This window comes from Juglans microcarpa x Juglans regia, chromosome 4D, assembly GCF_004785595.1.
Source record: "Juglans microcarpa x Juglans regia isolate MS1-56 chromosome 4D, Jm3101_v1.0, whole genome shotgun sequence".
Classification (NCBI taxonomy): Eukaryota; Viridiplantae; Streptophyta; class Magnoliopsida; order Fagales; family Juglandaceae; genus Juglans; species Juglans microcarpa x Juglans regia.
In genome coordinates this window covers 5,884,395-5,901,127 of record NC_054600.1, presented here as the reverse complement: position 1 = coordinate 5,901,127, position 16,733 = coordinate 5,884,395, and the positions used below count along the sequence as shown (strand labels likewise).

The following is a 16,733-nucleotide window of genomic DNA, read 5'->3' as shown; positions in this document are numbered from 1 at the left end:
TGGATAAAATAATCATAAGATATGAAATGATCATGCTACAGTAATAAGAGCTAATGAAATCTATATTTTCTTGGTGAAAAAATAATAATAAACTATGAGAAGTACTATCGCTACAAAAAAATACACAATAAATTGACATGACTTAATGCGGTATGTTAGATCTATTTTACAATTAACGTAACTTTACAATTAAACGAACTACATCAAACTACGTCAACTAGTGAATTTATTTTTATGAGATCTCTTTATAGTTTAAGTATTTTTCATAAACTATTAGTTTAGCTAAATAACATTGTTTTACATATTTGGATAAGCATTGTAGCAAAAATCAGTTTAGTTGGCTACTCCAATGTAAACCCATTTTCATTAATCTCATTGGCTAAAATATTGCTAACTAGTTGTTATAGCTAATGGGATACATAGCAAATTAGTTAAGAAACATACAAATGTGAGCATGTTCGGAGAATTTATTGAAACACACAAACAACATTAATCTCTCGAGCTTTTAAGATTATAAATGTAAAATTAGACATGTTTAAAGGAGAGAAAACGCCATTTTTTATTAAAAGAATGCTTAATTGTCATCAATTATTATGGTTATGGACAGGGACGAAGCAATCAACTTGTAAATTATACAAATTAAAAGATTACTTAAAAGCATGAATAAGTATACAAAAAGTTTCAAGTTTGAATGTAAAATAAAAATAAAAGCTTTTAACATGTCAATTTATCTCAATATTTTTTCAACAAATAAAAATCATTGATTCTCACATTCATTCTCAATATAGAATAGAAAATAATTTATAAGAAACTTGTAATTTATTTTGTTTCGAAACCTTATCTCAATAATATTAAAAGTCGAAAAAGTTGATTAAAAAAAAAAGTTGATTGCTTTTTGGAGGATGTGGATTTGAGGTGGCGCCAGAGAGCAAAATAAAGATGGTTGCAAGATGGAGATAGAAACATCTAAGTATTTTCACTTATGTGCTACCCAGAGAAAGAATGCAAATACTGTACAAAAGATCACTAATAGAGGGGAATTTTGTTACAAGATATGAGGAGATTAGCGGTCTTTTCCAAACCTTTTATAAGGTCCTGTTTACTACTTCACATCCAAGAGGAATTACAGATGTTCTTGAACAACTTGTACCTACAGTTACTGAAGATATGAACATGATTCTGCTGAAAGATTTCTCGAAAGAGGAGATAGAGAAGGTCCTTTTTTAGATTAATCCATTAAGTCCTCCAAGGCCAGATGGATTTCCAGCTGTGTTTTTTTTTTAAGGATCATTGGAGTACAGTGGGCAATGATATTACTAGTGCAATTCACGAAACTCTAAGCACAGGTGTGGGTTTTGAGGAGGTGAATAAGACTTTTATAACCTTGATTCCAAAGAAAAACTCTCCCAAAACAGTATCCGGTTATCGCCCTATCAGTTTCTGCAATATTTTCTATAAAACAGTTGCAAAGGTCTTGGCTAATAGATTGAAAATTATTCTGTCAGACATCATTTCCCCAACACAGAGTGCCTTTGTACCTGGGAGATTGATATCAGATAATGTTATAGTGGCCTATGAAACTTTGCATACCATTCATAACAGAATGAGAGGAAAAAAAAAAGAAGGATACATGGCTCTCAAGTTAGACATGAACAAAGCATATGACAGGATGGAGTAAAGTGTTTTTGAAGCTGTCGTGCAGAAAATGGGATTTTATAGAAGATGGATTGATTTAATTTTAAAGTGTGTGAGTACTGTCAGCTATTCCATTCATATTAATGGGATCCCACAAGAAGAGTTCAAACCATCTAGAGGAATTCGACAAGGGCACCTACTATCCCCATATCTCTTTATCCTATGTTCTAAAATGTTGAGTTTTGTGTCTCAATCATGCTGAGCAGCAATGATTTATCTCTAGGATTCCACTTGCTCAAGACTCTTTACACATTAAACACTTATTTTTTACAGATGATAGCTTACTCTTTTGCAAGACCAATTCACTGGAATGGAGCAGGCTATTTGGACTTCTTGAAGCATATAAACATGTATCAGGCCAAAGATTAAACCTGGAGAATATAAACCTGACAAGCCCCCATTGGCAAGTACCTCCCTCAAATTTCTACAAAATCCATTGGGATGTTGCTATCAACAAAGTTCAATGCAAAGTGGGAATTGGAGGAATTGTAAGAGACTGGAATGAAAGGGTAGTGGCTACACTAAGATCCTCTCGGGAGCTATATCCTGATCCTCTCCTTGGTGAAGTCATTGCCATGCTTAAATCACTATTTTATGCATTGAAATGGGACAGCAGAAATTCATTTTGGAAGGGGATGCATTGGCAGTGGTAAATGGTCTTAACGGGTCTGAGGAAAAATGGAGTTATTTGGGAATGATTATAAGAGATGCCAAGGAAATTTTAGGCAAAGTGAACCAATGGTCAGTAAGGCATGTAACTGGAATGTCAATATGGTGGCTCACACTTTAGCAAAGAGTGCACTAGATCTCTTTGAGGAGAGCATTCATTTAGAGGATTATCCTCATTGTATTCATTTTTTGCTTTAAAGAGAATCAATAGAGATAGTCTTTCTCTAAAAAAAAAAAAAAAAAAAAAGGTAAGGGGGCTGTAGGATATATAAAAACTTGTAAATTATAAAAATTAAAAGATTACTCAGAAGTGTGAATAAGTATATAAGAAGTTTTAAGTTTGAATGTAAAATAAAAATAAAAGCATTTAACATGTCACTTGATCTCAATGTTTTTTTAACAAATAAAGATCATTAATTCACATTCATTCTCAATATAGAATAGCAAATAATTTATAAGAAATTCATAATTTATTTTGTTTCGAAACCTTATCTTAATAATATTAATTAAAAGTTGAAAAAAGTTGATCAATTTATTTTTATTCCGAAATTTAGTCTTAACCACGTTTATGATTTAAACATTTTAGCTTGTCCATATTGTTAAACTTAAGTTTTCAAAATAAAAGATAAAGAAAATAATTCATGAAATGTCATATTATAATATTCAAAATTAATTTAAATCGTACGTACAACATAATAAGTCAAATTAAAAAATTTCAGAATACATAGTAAATCAATGAACACATATATGATTTATAGAAAATCAAATATATTTGAGATTATAAAAATTCACATCTAATACTCTTTTATTTTTTATTTTGAAGTAATACTCTAGATTCGTCTCTGGACATGGAGGTTGTTCCACGAAGTTTGATTGAACGTTTTGAGAACAGAAAAGAAAAAAAAAAAAAATACCAATTACGCACGTTTCTATAGCTCACCAAGAACAAAACCATGTATGTATGTGGTTCTCCCACGTTGGTTTCTCAATCTCAAATCAAAACTGACCCTTTGGTGCAGTTACAAAGTTGTGCCTTTTGGTCTATTGAAGTGTTACATGCACGAAAAAATTATACAAAAATAAATTTACAAGCTGATATAACTTTATATAATCTGTTAAATCTACTTTACAAATAAAATAATTTTATAATTTGACGTATTGCATTAAGTCACATTAATCTATAAATTTAATTTTGTGTAATTTGTCTGTAGTAAAGTATTTCTCCTTTGTATATGATATCCTCTTGCGGAGGAGGGAATTGGTGATGTCTTGGTCTTTAGCTTTTTGACTTGGGGGAGACTGGAGATCAGGGACTACGAAAACGAGAGCCATTTGTTCTGAGATTTGATTCTTGGAAAGGTTTTAGGGGTTTCAAGTTTTCAACCGAGACGAATTTGAGTTTGTATATTTGATTTTTTAAATTTGCTTATTTTTTGTTTGTTTACTATTGTGACACGTCAGTACGTAGAGAAGACCTTGTTATCATGTTTATGGGTAGCATTATTCATATTTCATTTCCCAGAAGACATAATAATTGCGAAGTGAAAAACAATAGGTGGGTATAGATACATTCTATTTTGACACATAAGATGAAGTCACGTCAGTTTATAAAATTATTTTATATAATTTGCAATACTCTCTCAATTATGTTCACATTGCCATTCGGCAGTCCTGCAACCATGGCCAGCTGTCTGGGCCTTACTACCCCAGCCCAACCTGTGGTCCGAACGACAATGATATTCAGGAATGAGGGGAAGGTTAGTCCAAATCATAGTCATTCGTCCTTGAATTTTCTAAGAAGAAATGATATGTAGAAGGGTAATGGGGACAAATAGCTCTTCTTTTACCAAGTGTAAGCTTTCTTTCATAAAGTGCAAAACAGGCTATAATCCAACTATATGTTAACAAGTAAATATTAAGTATTTCCGAACTATGGATACGTCGTACTTCTGTCCTATCATAATATGTTATATCAATTAAAGTTGATACTTATATATCTATTATGATAGAATAAAAGTACCACGCCGTCATCCGTATTCCAAGGAGTCAAAAACACATTCTTGCAGGCTGCCCAATCCCTACATCAAGAGAAAAATGTCTTAATAACAATAAAATCTCTATGTCCAGTCACTGCGTATTCTTTACACGCTCTATTAATATGATTAGCTGCAATACTTTTTTATAATATAAAATAACTGTTTTGGCCAATCACGTCAGTGAAGTGCACAAGGAGAACATAAAAATAATTATATGTAACAAAATTCGGGACAAAAAGTTGACTAATTGGAAGACACATAAGAGTATAAGAGAAAGTTCCTTTTAAAGGACAGCAATAATGCACTTTCAAAAACTTAAAATTGTTTGTAAAGATTCCAACAAGTTGTAATTTCCCATAACACGAAAGAAGTCACCTGGTTCGATCGACACGGCAAGATCGGATTCGTAAACCCAACCACAAGCATTACTGATTGAAATCCAGGTTGAGCGTTGTCCCTTCGGTTCAATCAGTCCAAGTCGTATCACGAAGAACCCAGTATTGAAAACAAGAAAAAATTTACAAACCGCACTTTCATCTTTCATCTTACCATGATGAGATGGTATTGCCCATCAATCTTAAGATTTCTTAAAAAAAAAAAAAAAAAAAATGATTCAAGGGTGATAAAGATACCACATTTTACATAATGTGATGAGAGCTGAGCCAGATGTGTGTGATTTGTAGCATTACTCTGAAATCAATATAGTGACTTCTCGCAGACCCAAAGCACAACACTTCTGATCTTGTATCATTGAAGAAATTAATTGCCAAAGTTGCAGGTACAAAATGGTAGGGGGAAAACCTGAACCAGGGAAAAAACAAGTAATGCCCCCAACTTTACTTCCCTTCACCATAAGTAAACTAGGTAGATGAGAGAACGGTGTATAACAATTTACAACCTTTTGGGTTTCTAGCCAATTAGTGTACAATGGAATTACATACAAATCAATATTTGATGACATGATGGCGCAACCAAAGCTCATACATGACCATATGGAATGCATCAAATTTGATTGGCGGAGAGTTCCATTGGTAGTGTCTCTGAACCTGATAAGAAACAATCCAAAAATAATCTCATCAGTTCTTTCTCCTTTTTTTGCCCATGAGTTATTCACGCACTTGCGGTAAACAGAAAATATAAAGGACATAGCAGATTGCTTATATGAAAAACTTAAACAGCAAGTATAAATCAACTATACTATTTAAAATATTCAAGTTGAAACAGAAGGGCATCTACCTTAACCAAGTTCTTGTGGAGTGTAACGAAGTCAGCATCAGGTATATCCTTGAGGATTTGCTTAAGCTGGTACACATCATTCTCCTTGAGCACAACCGCAAATTTATGCCAATCAAGAATATCATTGAATGGCAGGTCGTAATAATTTGACAATATCACTGCAAAATATTCAATACATAAGTTGGGTGGGGAAATAGTTAGATGGAAAATCTCAACAGAATATGGGGAAGGTTCACAATCAGAAACTAGAAAAAATACAAAAAAATCTAAGGCACCCAACAAGCTCTGGACATTGTTCAAACCACTTTTAGGAAATTATGCAACCCAAACACCACGCTAATATGCTAGTCAAAACAGCATGAGTTCTTTAACAATAAGGACAAATTCCTTTGATTCTGGAAATGTAATCCAAGTCTTTGTGCTAGAAGGGAGATTAGTAACGAATGTGTTGGAATCTCTCCTGTACGTTGGATAAGTAATAAAATAAGAGACAAATGGGTGGGAACCCAGCACACTGAAAGTACCCAAAGGGGTGAACATATGGGATTCGCCCCATTAGAATGCTATTTGCGTCTGCCAGAAACCTAACCCTTACGTAGTTCACCTTTCATTACCATAACAGAGACGTTCTCATCTCAAAATTACTCAAAAGATGAACAATTTCAAATGCCTTCCATGGAACGTTCTCCCTAATTAGAGTATTATCAGGGGCAGCTCCCATCAGGGTCCAAAAGCAGAAACCTGAACTGCTAAGTAGCTGGGTAACTTTCATGTTTCCTCATCTTGCTCAATCATATTCTCCAGGTGTTTGATGGAGACTGCCTGTTCAGTTTCAGAAGTAGTTTAACATAACTAGTTTACAAAGCAGAGATGAAAGACATCAAACACGGGAATAAGAAGCAAGCTGCGCTTCCCCCTTTTTTTTTTTTTCAAACAGGTGAAAAAATTAAGACCTACATTAAATTGGAAAAATGCCACAAAGATCTTGTTGTGTTCAGGTCTTCTGTTTTCAGTTTGTTAGGCTGGAGTATAGCGAAGGAAGACAGTGTTTTGAAATAATTCATGTCTCGTGGGTCTTTAATTCCCAATAATCCAGGCATATTATTCGACATCATAGTTACCATGCATGTAATGACAGAAGATGGATAAAAACCATCCAGTACCATTCTCATACAAACAGCCAGGAAGCACTCAAATCTTACCAGGCACACATCCATAATGGATCGAGTCAGTTATACGAGCACTATTGACCTGGGAACCGCCGGGGCATATGCAAAACTTGGTTCTATAAAATCTCTTTTGATATAGCAGTGGTCCCATAGCCCTATTTATTCTGTTGTTGGAAATATCAAGCTCTGTATCATTCTCCCAAATGCGTGCCAATATAACTCTAATTTTAGAGTTCCGGTGTCCAGCCCAAAAACCAAGCGTTGTCCTACAAGACACGTTTGTTATATATTTATAAGCAATGCCTTGTGAGTTCTATAAGTTGCAAAAATAAGATAAATCATTTTCAGCTACCCATGCAAGGCATGCCTTAACCTATTTATTAATTAAATTTCCAATCTGTACGTTATTTTTCCAATATGGAATTTTCAGGAAATAAGAAAGCAAAGCAAATGGTTTTTCAAGGAACAACTCAGAAAAAAGGAACAAATAATCAAAGAAGGAAAACCCCATAAAAGCGGCTGTCATCTACTCTTAACTCAGTCAACAGGTGAAGGTTTGTTAATCAGGTCATTAAAATTTCACATCCTACAATTCTACCTGTTTTCGAGATCATTTCCTCCAGCTGGAAGCGCAAATGGCTGCAATACTTGAGGAAGTGCAACATCTTTGTGTGGAATGAATCCAACATCATAGCTTGGGGAGCACACGACCCGCATTGAATTCTTTACAAGAAGTGGAAGTCCTTCTGTTGCCCTAACACCAACATCATGACAAGAGACGAAAAAATGATCTGCACCCAGGGTCCGATTCCAGTACGGATACTTGGAAATTAACATTTGCACATAATTCTGGACAATTATGGTCATATTCTCGTATGAAGTGCCCTGCACACAATAAAGCAAGCATCAAATCCCAGCATATAATAGATCAGATAGGAGGGAAGTGTCAATTAGAACTGACCAAAGTACGTTTGATGTGTATATGTGTGTTGTATTACTTATCAAGAAAAGAAAGGGTTTGTGCATTGTATTAGTAGTATATTTCTTGAACCTGATCAGCATCTGAAAAATAGAGCACTAGTTCTGAGTTTTTGAAGCTCCTGCCATGGTCAGCAAAGTAGAATATCTCATCTAAAAATTCACATTTGCGGTTGTTGTACTTGTTGTTCTTCAAATTAACTCACCACATTACAAATGACACGGGATGAAAACAAACAGCAATTGCAAGAGAAATGGCTGATCCCTGTGTTCAATATTATAAGAACACTCATTCATCTTTTATCTTGACATAAATGACAACACAGGTAAATTCTTAGTCTTTAGCTTTCATTTGAAAACACAAAAATGGGGCCTGGAAATTGAAACCAAAAAAGTTCATCCAGCAAGCTCTTTCCGTGAAAACCTTTTTTTGTTCTTTTTTTAATGAGCAAGAAGGGGTTAAAGCTTTTGTTGTCTTTTTCCCATCCATTTCGTGAGTCAATTAAGGAAATAAAGATTGGGAAGAAAAACTATATAATTCAGTCACAAGCAAGTCAAAGTTACATGTCCTGGGTTCCCCAACGGTGAAAATCCTCAAAATAGAGGAGAAATTCCACTTCTATTGTTTCGCTTAAAAAAGAGCATTAATGCAAATCCGTAACTAACGATCCACGATTGCATAAAATTCTTCAAAACAATGCATAAGGTTGGCAATCAAAACCCTTACCTTGCCTCGCATTTTGTGGCAGGAAATGGGAATGAAGAAGAGGTGAGCCTGATCCGGATTTTCAGTGCGGAAGCGACTCTCGCGAATGTTCTGGAAGAAATAGCCCTCGCTGGCGTACTTCCCCGTAAGCTTCCTGGGCGTCTGGTAGAACGTGTCGGGATCTCCGTCCGGGTATATATACACCTTGAATTTCCGCTCCATTTCCGCGTAATTCAACCGGAAAACCTCCGGGGAATGGTAAATATCATAAAGCCCGTCCTCCTCCACCCCATCCTTCGCCGCTTTATTATCATCACGAACCAGTTTAGCAACAGAAACCTTCGTACCAAAAAAAGAAAGAAAGTCAGTAAATAAATTTTCTTTATTTCTCGGGAAAGAGCGGCGTGGAAGTAAAATCAACGAACCTGAGTGGTGGCAGAAGAGGAGGGGAGAGGAGAGCGGAGGGAATTGAGAGAGAAATAGGTGAGGGAGAAGAGGGTTAAGACAGCGAGTGTGAGGAGGGAGCCTTGGAGAGAGCAAAGCGGTGAGGACGCTGAGAAGGACGCCATCTGAGGTGGCTTGCCGGTCGACATTGTTCGCCGGCGGTGGAACTGTGTTGTGGGATCGACTCAATTGAGTACCAGTAACCAACAGAAGTAGAAGTAGACAACTAGATTACAGGACTAACCGTTCCTAATACCTATGTAAAACGTTTTCCAAGCAAAGTTGAAGTAGATTACTGGACTGACCGTTCCAACATAAAATCTTTTAAATTCTTTTTTTTTTTTTTTTTTAAGGAAGAATAAAGTAAAAAATAAATAAATAAATAAAAATAAAAGTAATGTGATTTGTGGAATGATGTGTAACAAAAATAATTTTTAAATAAGTGCTTAAATCATTTACATCATTGATAATATTTAATTTAAAATATTTAGATTCTAAAATAATAATTTATTTTTAAAAAAAATTAAATAATAATACTTGACATAGAGTGGGAAAAAAAAGACTAGCATGTAGGCTTGTTTACTTAATAATTGGAAAAATATAGGCCTATTGAAAAGAAGAAAAAATTATTCTTTACTTGATTTACCGTCCAAAGTTTTAAAATATTGTATGGAAAAAAATTTAGAAGACCAAATGCCTAAAAGTACCACACTCTTTAAAAAGTCCCAACACATGTAAAGATGCATATACTTGAGACATTTTGGCCTCGTTTGTTTTTATAATTTTTCTCAATTCATCTCATCTTATTATTATAATTTTTTAAATTTTTACATAAAATAAAATAACCAATTAAAATTTTTTAAATTCTAAAACAAAAATAATATTAAAAATATATATTCTAATAGTATTTTATTCAATTTTTAATTTTAATCTCAATTCATCTCATTTCGTCTTAGACAAAGATGCTTGATATAGCTTTAAAACCTAAAAGGATGTGTATTAAAACCTTTTAACAGCTTAGAGGTAATGCATACCAAAAATAAATAAATAAATAACTTGGTGATAAATGTACATATTGAAAGTTTGGATGCCTGGTAAAAAAAAATACTAAGAACCCTCCATCCAAGGGTGCAAATCGATTGGTCCAGTCCGATTTGGTGATGGACCGAACATTTTCGGTCCATCACTTTCTTGGACCAAACACCCATAGGTCCGGTCTGGTTGGTCCGGTTTAGTTATTATTATTTTTAAAATCAATTAATAAAAAAATATTTTATATGATCAATGATAATAAATTAGATAAAAATTATATTATTAATTTATATAATTACTATATAATTAGCTAATTGATATTATATATATTAGTTAACTGATAGAATATTAATAAGTGTTAATAACATATTTAAAATTTTATATTGTTAACAGTGATAGATTAGATAAAAATTACATAGTAAATTATACAATTATTATATAAATAATATAAATAAATATATATATTTTTTCATTCGGTCCGGTCTAGTTCGGTCTAGGGATGGAAAAACTCTAAATCGAGACCAAACCAAAACTTTTCGATCCTCTAAAACATGGACTGGTCTCGGTCTCAGTCTGGGTCGGTTTCTCCGGTCTAGAGTTTCACACCCCTTCCATCTTTGAAAAAGGATCCTTTTCATCATTTCACTTGTCAACGTTACTAGAAATAATTCAAATATCTCATAATTTACACTAATTAGATACCATTCATTTCAAGTGAAATAGAGAGGATCCTATTCCTCTCCATTGTCACAGTAATTAATTCACAAATATCTCGAAACCGGTAAGATATAATACCATTTGATGCTTCTGCAAAGTATTTGCAATTATATCCTTAACATCAGGCTAAGTTACAAACCAAACGCTAACAAATGAAAGAAAAGACTGCACCTTCTTGAGCGCTATGGTTAGCTTCTAAAAAGACTACTGATACATCCACAGGCAAAATACACAGATTGTGCATGGGCACAGTGTATCAACAGTTAAAAATGGATCCTTGCCCGTGCACAATTAATTTTCCTTCTAAAAGAGAATTGGAATGACAGATCTCTGGTTAGTGGTTCTTAGGCTGAAAGCATATACATCAATATCCCACCTGCAACTGAAACATTCAGAGACTCAAACTCTCCAGTCATTGGAATGCTCACAAGATCACATACATGCCGAGATTTCTCTGACAGGCCACTCCCTTCACTACCCAATACCAAACACAAAGGAAAATCTACTAAAGAATCGGCTAGCCCTTTAGAAAGCTGAGACACTGGCTTTAAATCTCCAGTACTATTTGGATGGCCAGCTAGGACCTTCATTTGAAATTCGTTTACAAGGGCTTCAAGATGGATCCAACTGCCGCAAACTATGGGGATCTGAAAGGAGGCTCCTCGGCTAGCTCGAAGTGCTTTCCCATTAAATGGATCACAACAACCAGGAAGTAGAAAAACACCACCCTGTTGGGCAATAGCTCCCATATTATTAGTCTTCCTTTAAAAATATAGATGGAAAACATATAGCTCATGTCAGGCAATAAACAGCAGCATTAAATGATTGGGTCATAGACAGGGAATTTTATTGATTTTTGGGCTCACCATTGATCCTGCTGTCCAGTAAAAGGAAGTGTGGGATAATTTACTGAAGAATGAAAAGATTGCTGGTTTCGATAAGTAAAACCCTTAAATCATTAGGGCTTGTGATATCTATTATCGAGAAGTCTCAAATTTTTAAACAGATCAGTGGGAAGGCATAAAAAACTGTCAAGTTTCTAATCAATAAATGATCCTCAAGTAACAACAACAAACAGCAACAAATAGTTGGGATTCAAACTGGTCTTGATCATGAGAAGTAATATCACTTTCTGTTACCTTTGTAGCTTTGAGTACAAACTGGAGTTCAGAAATATGCAGTGGGTTGTTGGAGAAGCATATGCATAGTACATAAAATAAGGTGGGGGGAGGGAAAGGTATAAAGAAGACATAATTTCAGATTGCAGCTTATTCCATACCCATCTAAAGGCCAAAGCTGATCTGAGTAATGTACCAAGGTTTCCTGGATCCTGCAGCGAGTAAAACTATTGAGTTAGTGATACAGATGCCCAAAAGTTTCCTGAACCCAATTGCCTGCAATTAAAACCTGGAGAGTAAAGAGCATCTTAGAAATAGCATTTTATCTATTTGAATTGAAGGGAAGAGATGAAAGCGAATCCAATTAGTTCCAATATTTTGTTCCAAAAATTTTCTTCAACCAAACGCATTTCATGCTTTATTTGCTTTGGGGTTTCTGTCTAGCGTACTTGTTAAACTAATATCAGCACTATGTAAAATTGATTGAAAGCAAGTACAGTAAGAAGAATATGCTGATAGCCTGATATTAGTCTAACACTTACGTGTACTTATATATTTAGGTTTCTTTTAGACTCAATGACAAATTATTTATCAGGTTACCAAGTTGCAGCCTTGAGGCCTTATAAACTCTTCGCTTCATATAACTGTACCTAAAAGAAAAAGAAAATTTGGGATAGAAATCCCCTTCATTGTCTTTTTTATTCTATAATTTCTGGTAATACAGCTTTCATATGTAGAAAATCTCCACCGAGCAGAAGACTAAAGAAGCCCTCCAAAATCACCCTCCTTTTTTAGCAGTCTTCAGAAACCAAACAGACAAGGGATGATTATCTATTTTTTGCACAAAAATGCAAGGCTACCTCATGAGGAGAAAAGCTGACTGAGAAGTTCTGAAATAATGAGAACTACTCTGGAAAAGTGTAAAAAATCACCTGGATTCCATCGAGAACTAGAATTCGATGTGGGTATGGGAACCATCTTCGACAATCTGCCTTGTCTTGATCATTTACTAGATTGAAGAACCTGGTAGGAATTCTCATCAGGGCAATCGCATCAATAGATTCAGTTGACTTCACACCGGAAAGCTTTTTCATCACTGCAGCGCTCACACGCACAATACGTCCAGGGAAACCATCTATCCCTTCAGGAACCTCGGCTTTATCAAGTAGAAGTAAATAATCCATTTCCACAGTTTTCTCTTGCAAGGACTCTTGAAACTTGTATATTTCCCTAAAAAGGATAAACATGCCATGACTCTATCACTCATAAAGGCTAATGCTTTTACATGTAGACTTACCATTAGAATTTTCATTACATCGGACCGAACTATATATAGTGTGACTATCATGAATTTTTGGAAACCAAACAACAAATACGTATCTTGACATTCAATTTTCTGTCCCTTTTTTTTTTCCCTCTATCATGAATTCTATTTCAATTTTACTACTCTTCTAAGCATCCAGAAAAAGGGAAAGCAGGAATTCATTTGAGAAATGGCTAGTTATTGACAACTAAAAAGTCCCTGGCATAATTCACTTGGATTTTCCTAGTTCTTGGAAGCCAAGACAACAGACTCCAAAAATTAAAAGAATCAATTTCCTTTCACAGTCCCACATATTTTCAGAAACCAAAGCGAAGGAAGAAAAATGCTTTATACCCATTTGAACTTTGGGCTACTTAATTGATTGCAACGTAGAACCCAGATAAATTGAGATCAAAGAGAGTGGGATTAGCATGAGACCTTACAGGGGTAGCGCCCACAACGAGAACGGAACCATGGGAGTGGCGGTAAGAAGTGCTGTGACGCAGCTTGATGCAGTGCTTCACAAATGGGTTTGAAGCGCTGGTAATGGATTTCACATGAGAAGGTAGAGGGAGTTTGACATCCACGGAATCACTGGCATTCTCTTTGAAATGGGTTTGTGTTTGAGCAATAGAAAACGTTAACTGAAAATTTGAAACTCCGAGTTTCGGAGGATAAGAAGTGGGCATCGAAGATGTGTAGAAGCATGGCATTATCTTCACCGACTCTAACTGAGAATTCAGCTGCAGCTACAATGTTCGCAATTCAGAATACAAGTAATTTTTAGGTAAACATAAATAGACAATATTATCCACCGGATTTGGGCTATTTAAACACGTCTTCGGCTAAATTTGTTTTCGAGATGAGTTGATATAAAAATTAAAAATTAAATAAAATATTATTAAAATATATTTTATTAATATTATTATTGGATTTGAAAAAATTAAATTATTTATTTTATTTTGTGTAAAAAATTAAAAAAATTGTAATAATTAGATGAGATGAGATGTGTTATGAAAAAAAATGAGATCTTACTCTTCAATGGTGGGATGTGTATAAAATTTAAAGCAGTATTGCTATGCACAGTCGTCTTATGCAAACGGCGCGTCAGCCGTTTAAAAAAAATGAAACGAAGATGAAAAGTGGAGACCTGGGTCAGGTTCATTTCGTTTCCCGCTCGTCCTGCTTCGTGTGTGCACCGGGCGATTTGGACAAACAAAAACTTTGTGCGAGAGAGTTTGGTCTGCAGATTGAAACCCAGAGAACGTCAGTAGGTGCGTTGGGCTGGGTCAAGGCCGGTCTGCGTTGGGCTGGGTCAGGTTCATGGGCTTCGGTGGGTCATGTTCGTGGGCCATCATCTCGGGTCAGCTTAGTGGGCCAGCGTTTCGAGTCAGCGACATGGGTCGGTTTCACGGGTCATCTTCGTCTCCATACCGTCGCACTGTGGGTCATCTTCATCTCTACTTTGATTGAAATTTTAACTTTGCATTTGCTTAAATGTTATGGTCACTGATAAACAATGAAGCATGTCGTGATTTGCTTGTTTTTTTTCTTCCATTGTTGTTGTGATTTAGGTGGTTTTTTTCTTCCACAGATTAGTTTTTTTGTTCCACAGCATGTTATGATTTAGTTGGTTTTTTTCTGTTGTGATATAGTTAGTTTTTTCCTTACACAGCTTGTTGTGATTTAGATTTGATATTGTTAAATACAAAATTTTTGCATTGCATAGAGTTGTTTATGTGGAAATTTGTTAGCTGAAAAATTAATTTAGTGGTTAAATATTGATATTGTGGTTTAATTATTATGGTTTAGCTGTCGTTAAATATATAAAATGTTTGGAATGATCTTTAAACAATGATCTTAGGTGCAGGATTATTATTTTGTTCCCTCATGTACGTTAGTTATATTTGAATTGTTCTGAAAAAACAACCGGTGGATGATTTAGTTGAGAAGAAAGGCATTAATCATCTCTGGCATGTGTAAACAGTATTTAATGCTAAGCAAATTTTTATCAGATTTTTTTTTCTTGAGAGAAGTATGTACAATATTAGTCTTCTAGTTGATTGAAGTAATTTTCTTGATAACTTATCAAAGACTGACCTTGGATATTGAACAATTTGTACAGGGCATGGGAAAATGAGAAGAACACCTATTTCCGCTAACACCATCTAGCTCAAATCCGTCAAACTCAATATGTTGTTTCATAATTAAGAAAATTAATTGCAGCTCAATGTTTAACATTATAATTATTAATATTATTATTATTTTGTTAGGACATCCCTCAAACTAGTATACTAAACTATCAAAATTACATGCACGGTTATTTTGGACCAGTGCCTGCATGGTCACCAGCTTTCTTGCCATATCCAGATGGAACCAATAATCCAAGCAACATTCAGGTGATTTTTCAACTCCTTTATTATTTTTTAGTTATAAGATAATAATTTTTGAAACAAATTAAATGTTTTAGTTTTTTTGTTTTAAGCTAAACGTTGGTTACCCATTTCAATTTGGGATGGGACCTCTGAGGCCATTTATCGGTACAAGCTCTGGAACAAGCGCATGAGTTAGTGAAGAAGATAAATCCGATTGTCTGCAAACTGAAGCGTCATGTACTTCTGCTAGAGTAGATGAAGAAATTTTGTTGGATAGACCAGATGAACGGGAGACTGACGATGGCACTACTGGTACACCAACTGACGATGGCACTACTGGTACACCAAAGTACGTGCCATCGTAGGATGGTAATGATATCGTTGAGGAACCAAAGTCGGGGATGGAGTTCAATTCATTTGAAGAGTTGTTCAGCTATTATAAGCATTATGGTAAAAAATGTGGGTTTGGGGTGATGACACAAATGAGTGAGAGGTCAGAGGATCAAAGTGTCAGATATGTCACCCTTGGTTGTGCACGGGGAGGGAAGGCCCAAAATAAGAGTTCCAATCTCGCCAACCCACGTCCGATGGGAAAAACGGATTGTAAGGCAAGGATTAATGCCTTAAGAGTTGAGGGAAAGATGCGGTTGACAACAATCCATAATACACATAATCACGGTCTCAGCCCAATGAAATCCCGCTTCTTTCGATGTAACAGAGAAGTGAGTGACTCTGTTAAAAGAGTCCTAGACACAAACGATTTAGCTGGGATCCGACTGAATAAGAGTTATGGATCTCTTGTCGTTGGCGCAGGTGGCTTTGAGAATCTCCCATTTTTGGAAAAGGATTGTTGCAATTACATCGACAAAGCACAACATCTATGACTTGGCGCAGGTGGTGCTAGAGCACTTCAAGATTATTTTATGAGGATGCAGTACAAGAATAACGGATTTTTTGCATTGATGGATTTAGACGATGAAGGAAGGTTAAAAAATGTTTTTTGGGCAGATCCACGTAGTCGGGCAGCCTACCAGTATTTTGGTGACGTAGTTACATTCGACACCACATACCTGACGAATAGGTATGAGATGCCATTTGCACCATTTGTTGGTGTAAACCATCACATGCAGTCGATTCTTTTGGGAGCTGGGTTAATTTCCAGTGAGAACACGGAGACCTTTACATGGTTATTTCAAACCTGATTGCAGTGTATGGACGGTATAACTCCAAAGGCTATTATTACTGATCAAGACAG

General features: G+C 35.2%; 2 protein-coding genes across 2 annotated transcripts; both read right to left on the bottom strand.

Annotated features, from left to right (window-relative positions):
* Nucleotides 1-5,117: 5,117 nt before the first annotated feature.
* Nucleotides 5,118-9,202, bottom strand: LOC121260950 (probable glycosyltransferase At5g03795). The gene is made up of 6 exons (XM_041163055.1): nucleotides 8,915-9,202; nucleotides 8,511-8,828; nucleotides 7,404-7,690; nucleotides 6,839-7,071; nucleotides 5,637-5,794; nucleotides 5,118-5,446 (listed from the first exon to the last, which is right to left on the bottom strand). The coding sequence occupies exons 1-6, from the start codon at nucleotides 9,080-9,082 to the stop codon at nucleotides 5,345-5,347; spliced, it is 1,266 nt and encodes a 421-aa protein (XP_041018989.1). The 5' UTR covers nucleotides 9,083-9,202; the 3' UTR covers nucleotides 5,118-5,344.
* A 1,708-nt stretch (nucleotides 9,203-10,910) lies between these two features.
* On the bottom strand, nucleotides 10,911-13,867 carry LOC121260936 (uncharacterized tRNA/rRNA methyltransferase YsgA). The gene is made up of 4 exons (XM_041163023.1): nucleotides 13,542-13,867; nucleotides 12,733-13,030; nucleotides 11,962-12,012; nucleotides 10,911-11,410 (listed from the first exon to the last, which is right to left on the bottom strand). Exons 1-4 carry the CDS (start codon nucleotides 13,814-13,816, stop codon nucleotides 11,027-11,029), a joined length of 1,008 nt encoding a protein of 335 aa, XP_041018957.1. The 5' UTR covers nucleotides 13,817-13,867; the 3' UTR covers nucleotides 10,911-11,026.
* Between the last annotated feature and the right edge of the window lie 2,866 nt (nucleotides 13,868-16,733).

Excerpts from the sequence above, each read along its gene's own strand:
- LOC121260950 (XM_041163055.1), bottom strand. The coding sequence starts at position 9,082 with ATGTCGACCGGCAAGCCACCTCAGATGGCGTCCTTCTCAGCGTCCTCA. Across the intron at positions 7,072-7,403 it reads GGAAATGATCTCGAAAACAG|GACAACGCTTGGTTTTTGGG; the intron begins GTAGAATTGTAG and ends CGTGTCTTGTAG. Across the intron at positions 5,795-6,838 it reads CCATTATGGATGTGTGCCTG|TGATATTGTCAAATTATTAC; the intron begins GTAAGATTTGAG and ends AATATTTTGCAG.
- LOC121260936 (XM_041163023.1), bottom strand. The coding sequence starts at position 13,816 with ATGCCATGCTTCTACACATCTTCGATGCCCACTTCTTATCCTCCGAAA. Across the intron at positions 13,031-13,541 it reads GTGGGCGCTACCCCTGTAAG|GGAAATATACAAGTTTCAAG; the intron begins GTCTCATGCTAA and ends TATCCTTTTTAG. Across the intron at positions 12,013-12,732 it reads TAGTTCTCGATGGAATCCAG|GATCCAGGAAACCTTGGTAC; the intron begins GTGATTTTTTAC and ends TACTCGCTGCAG.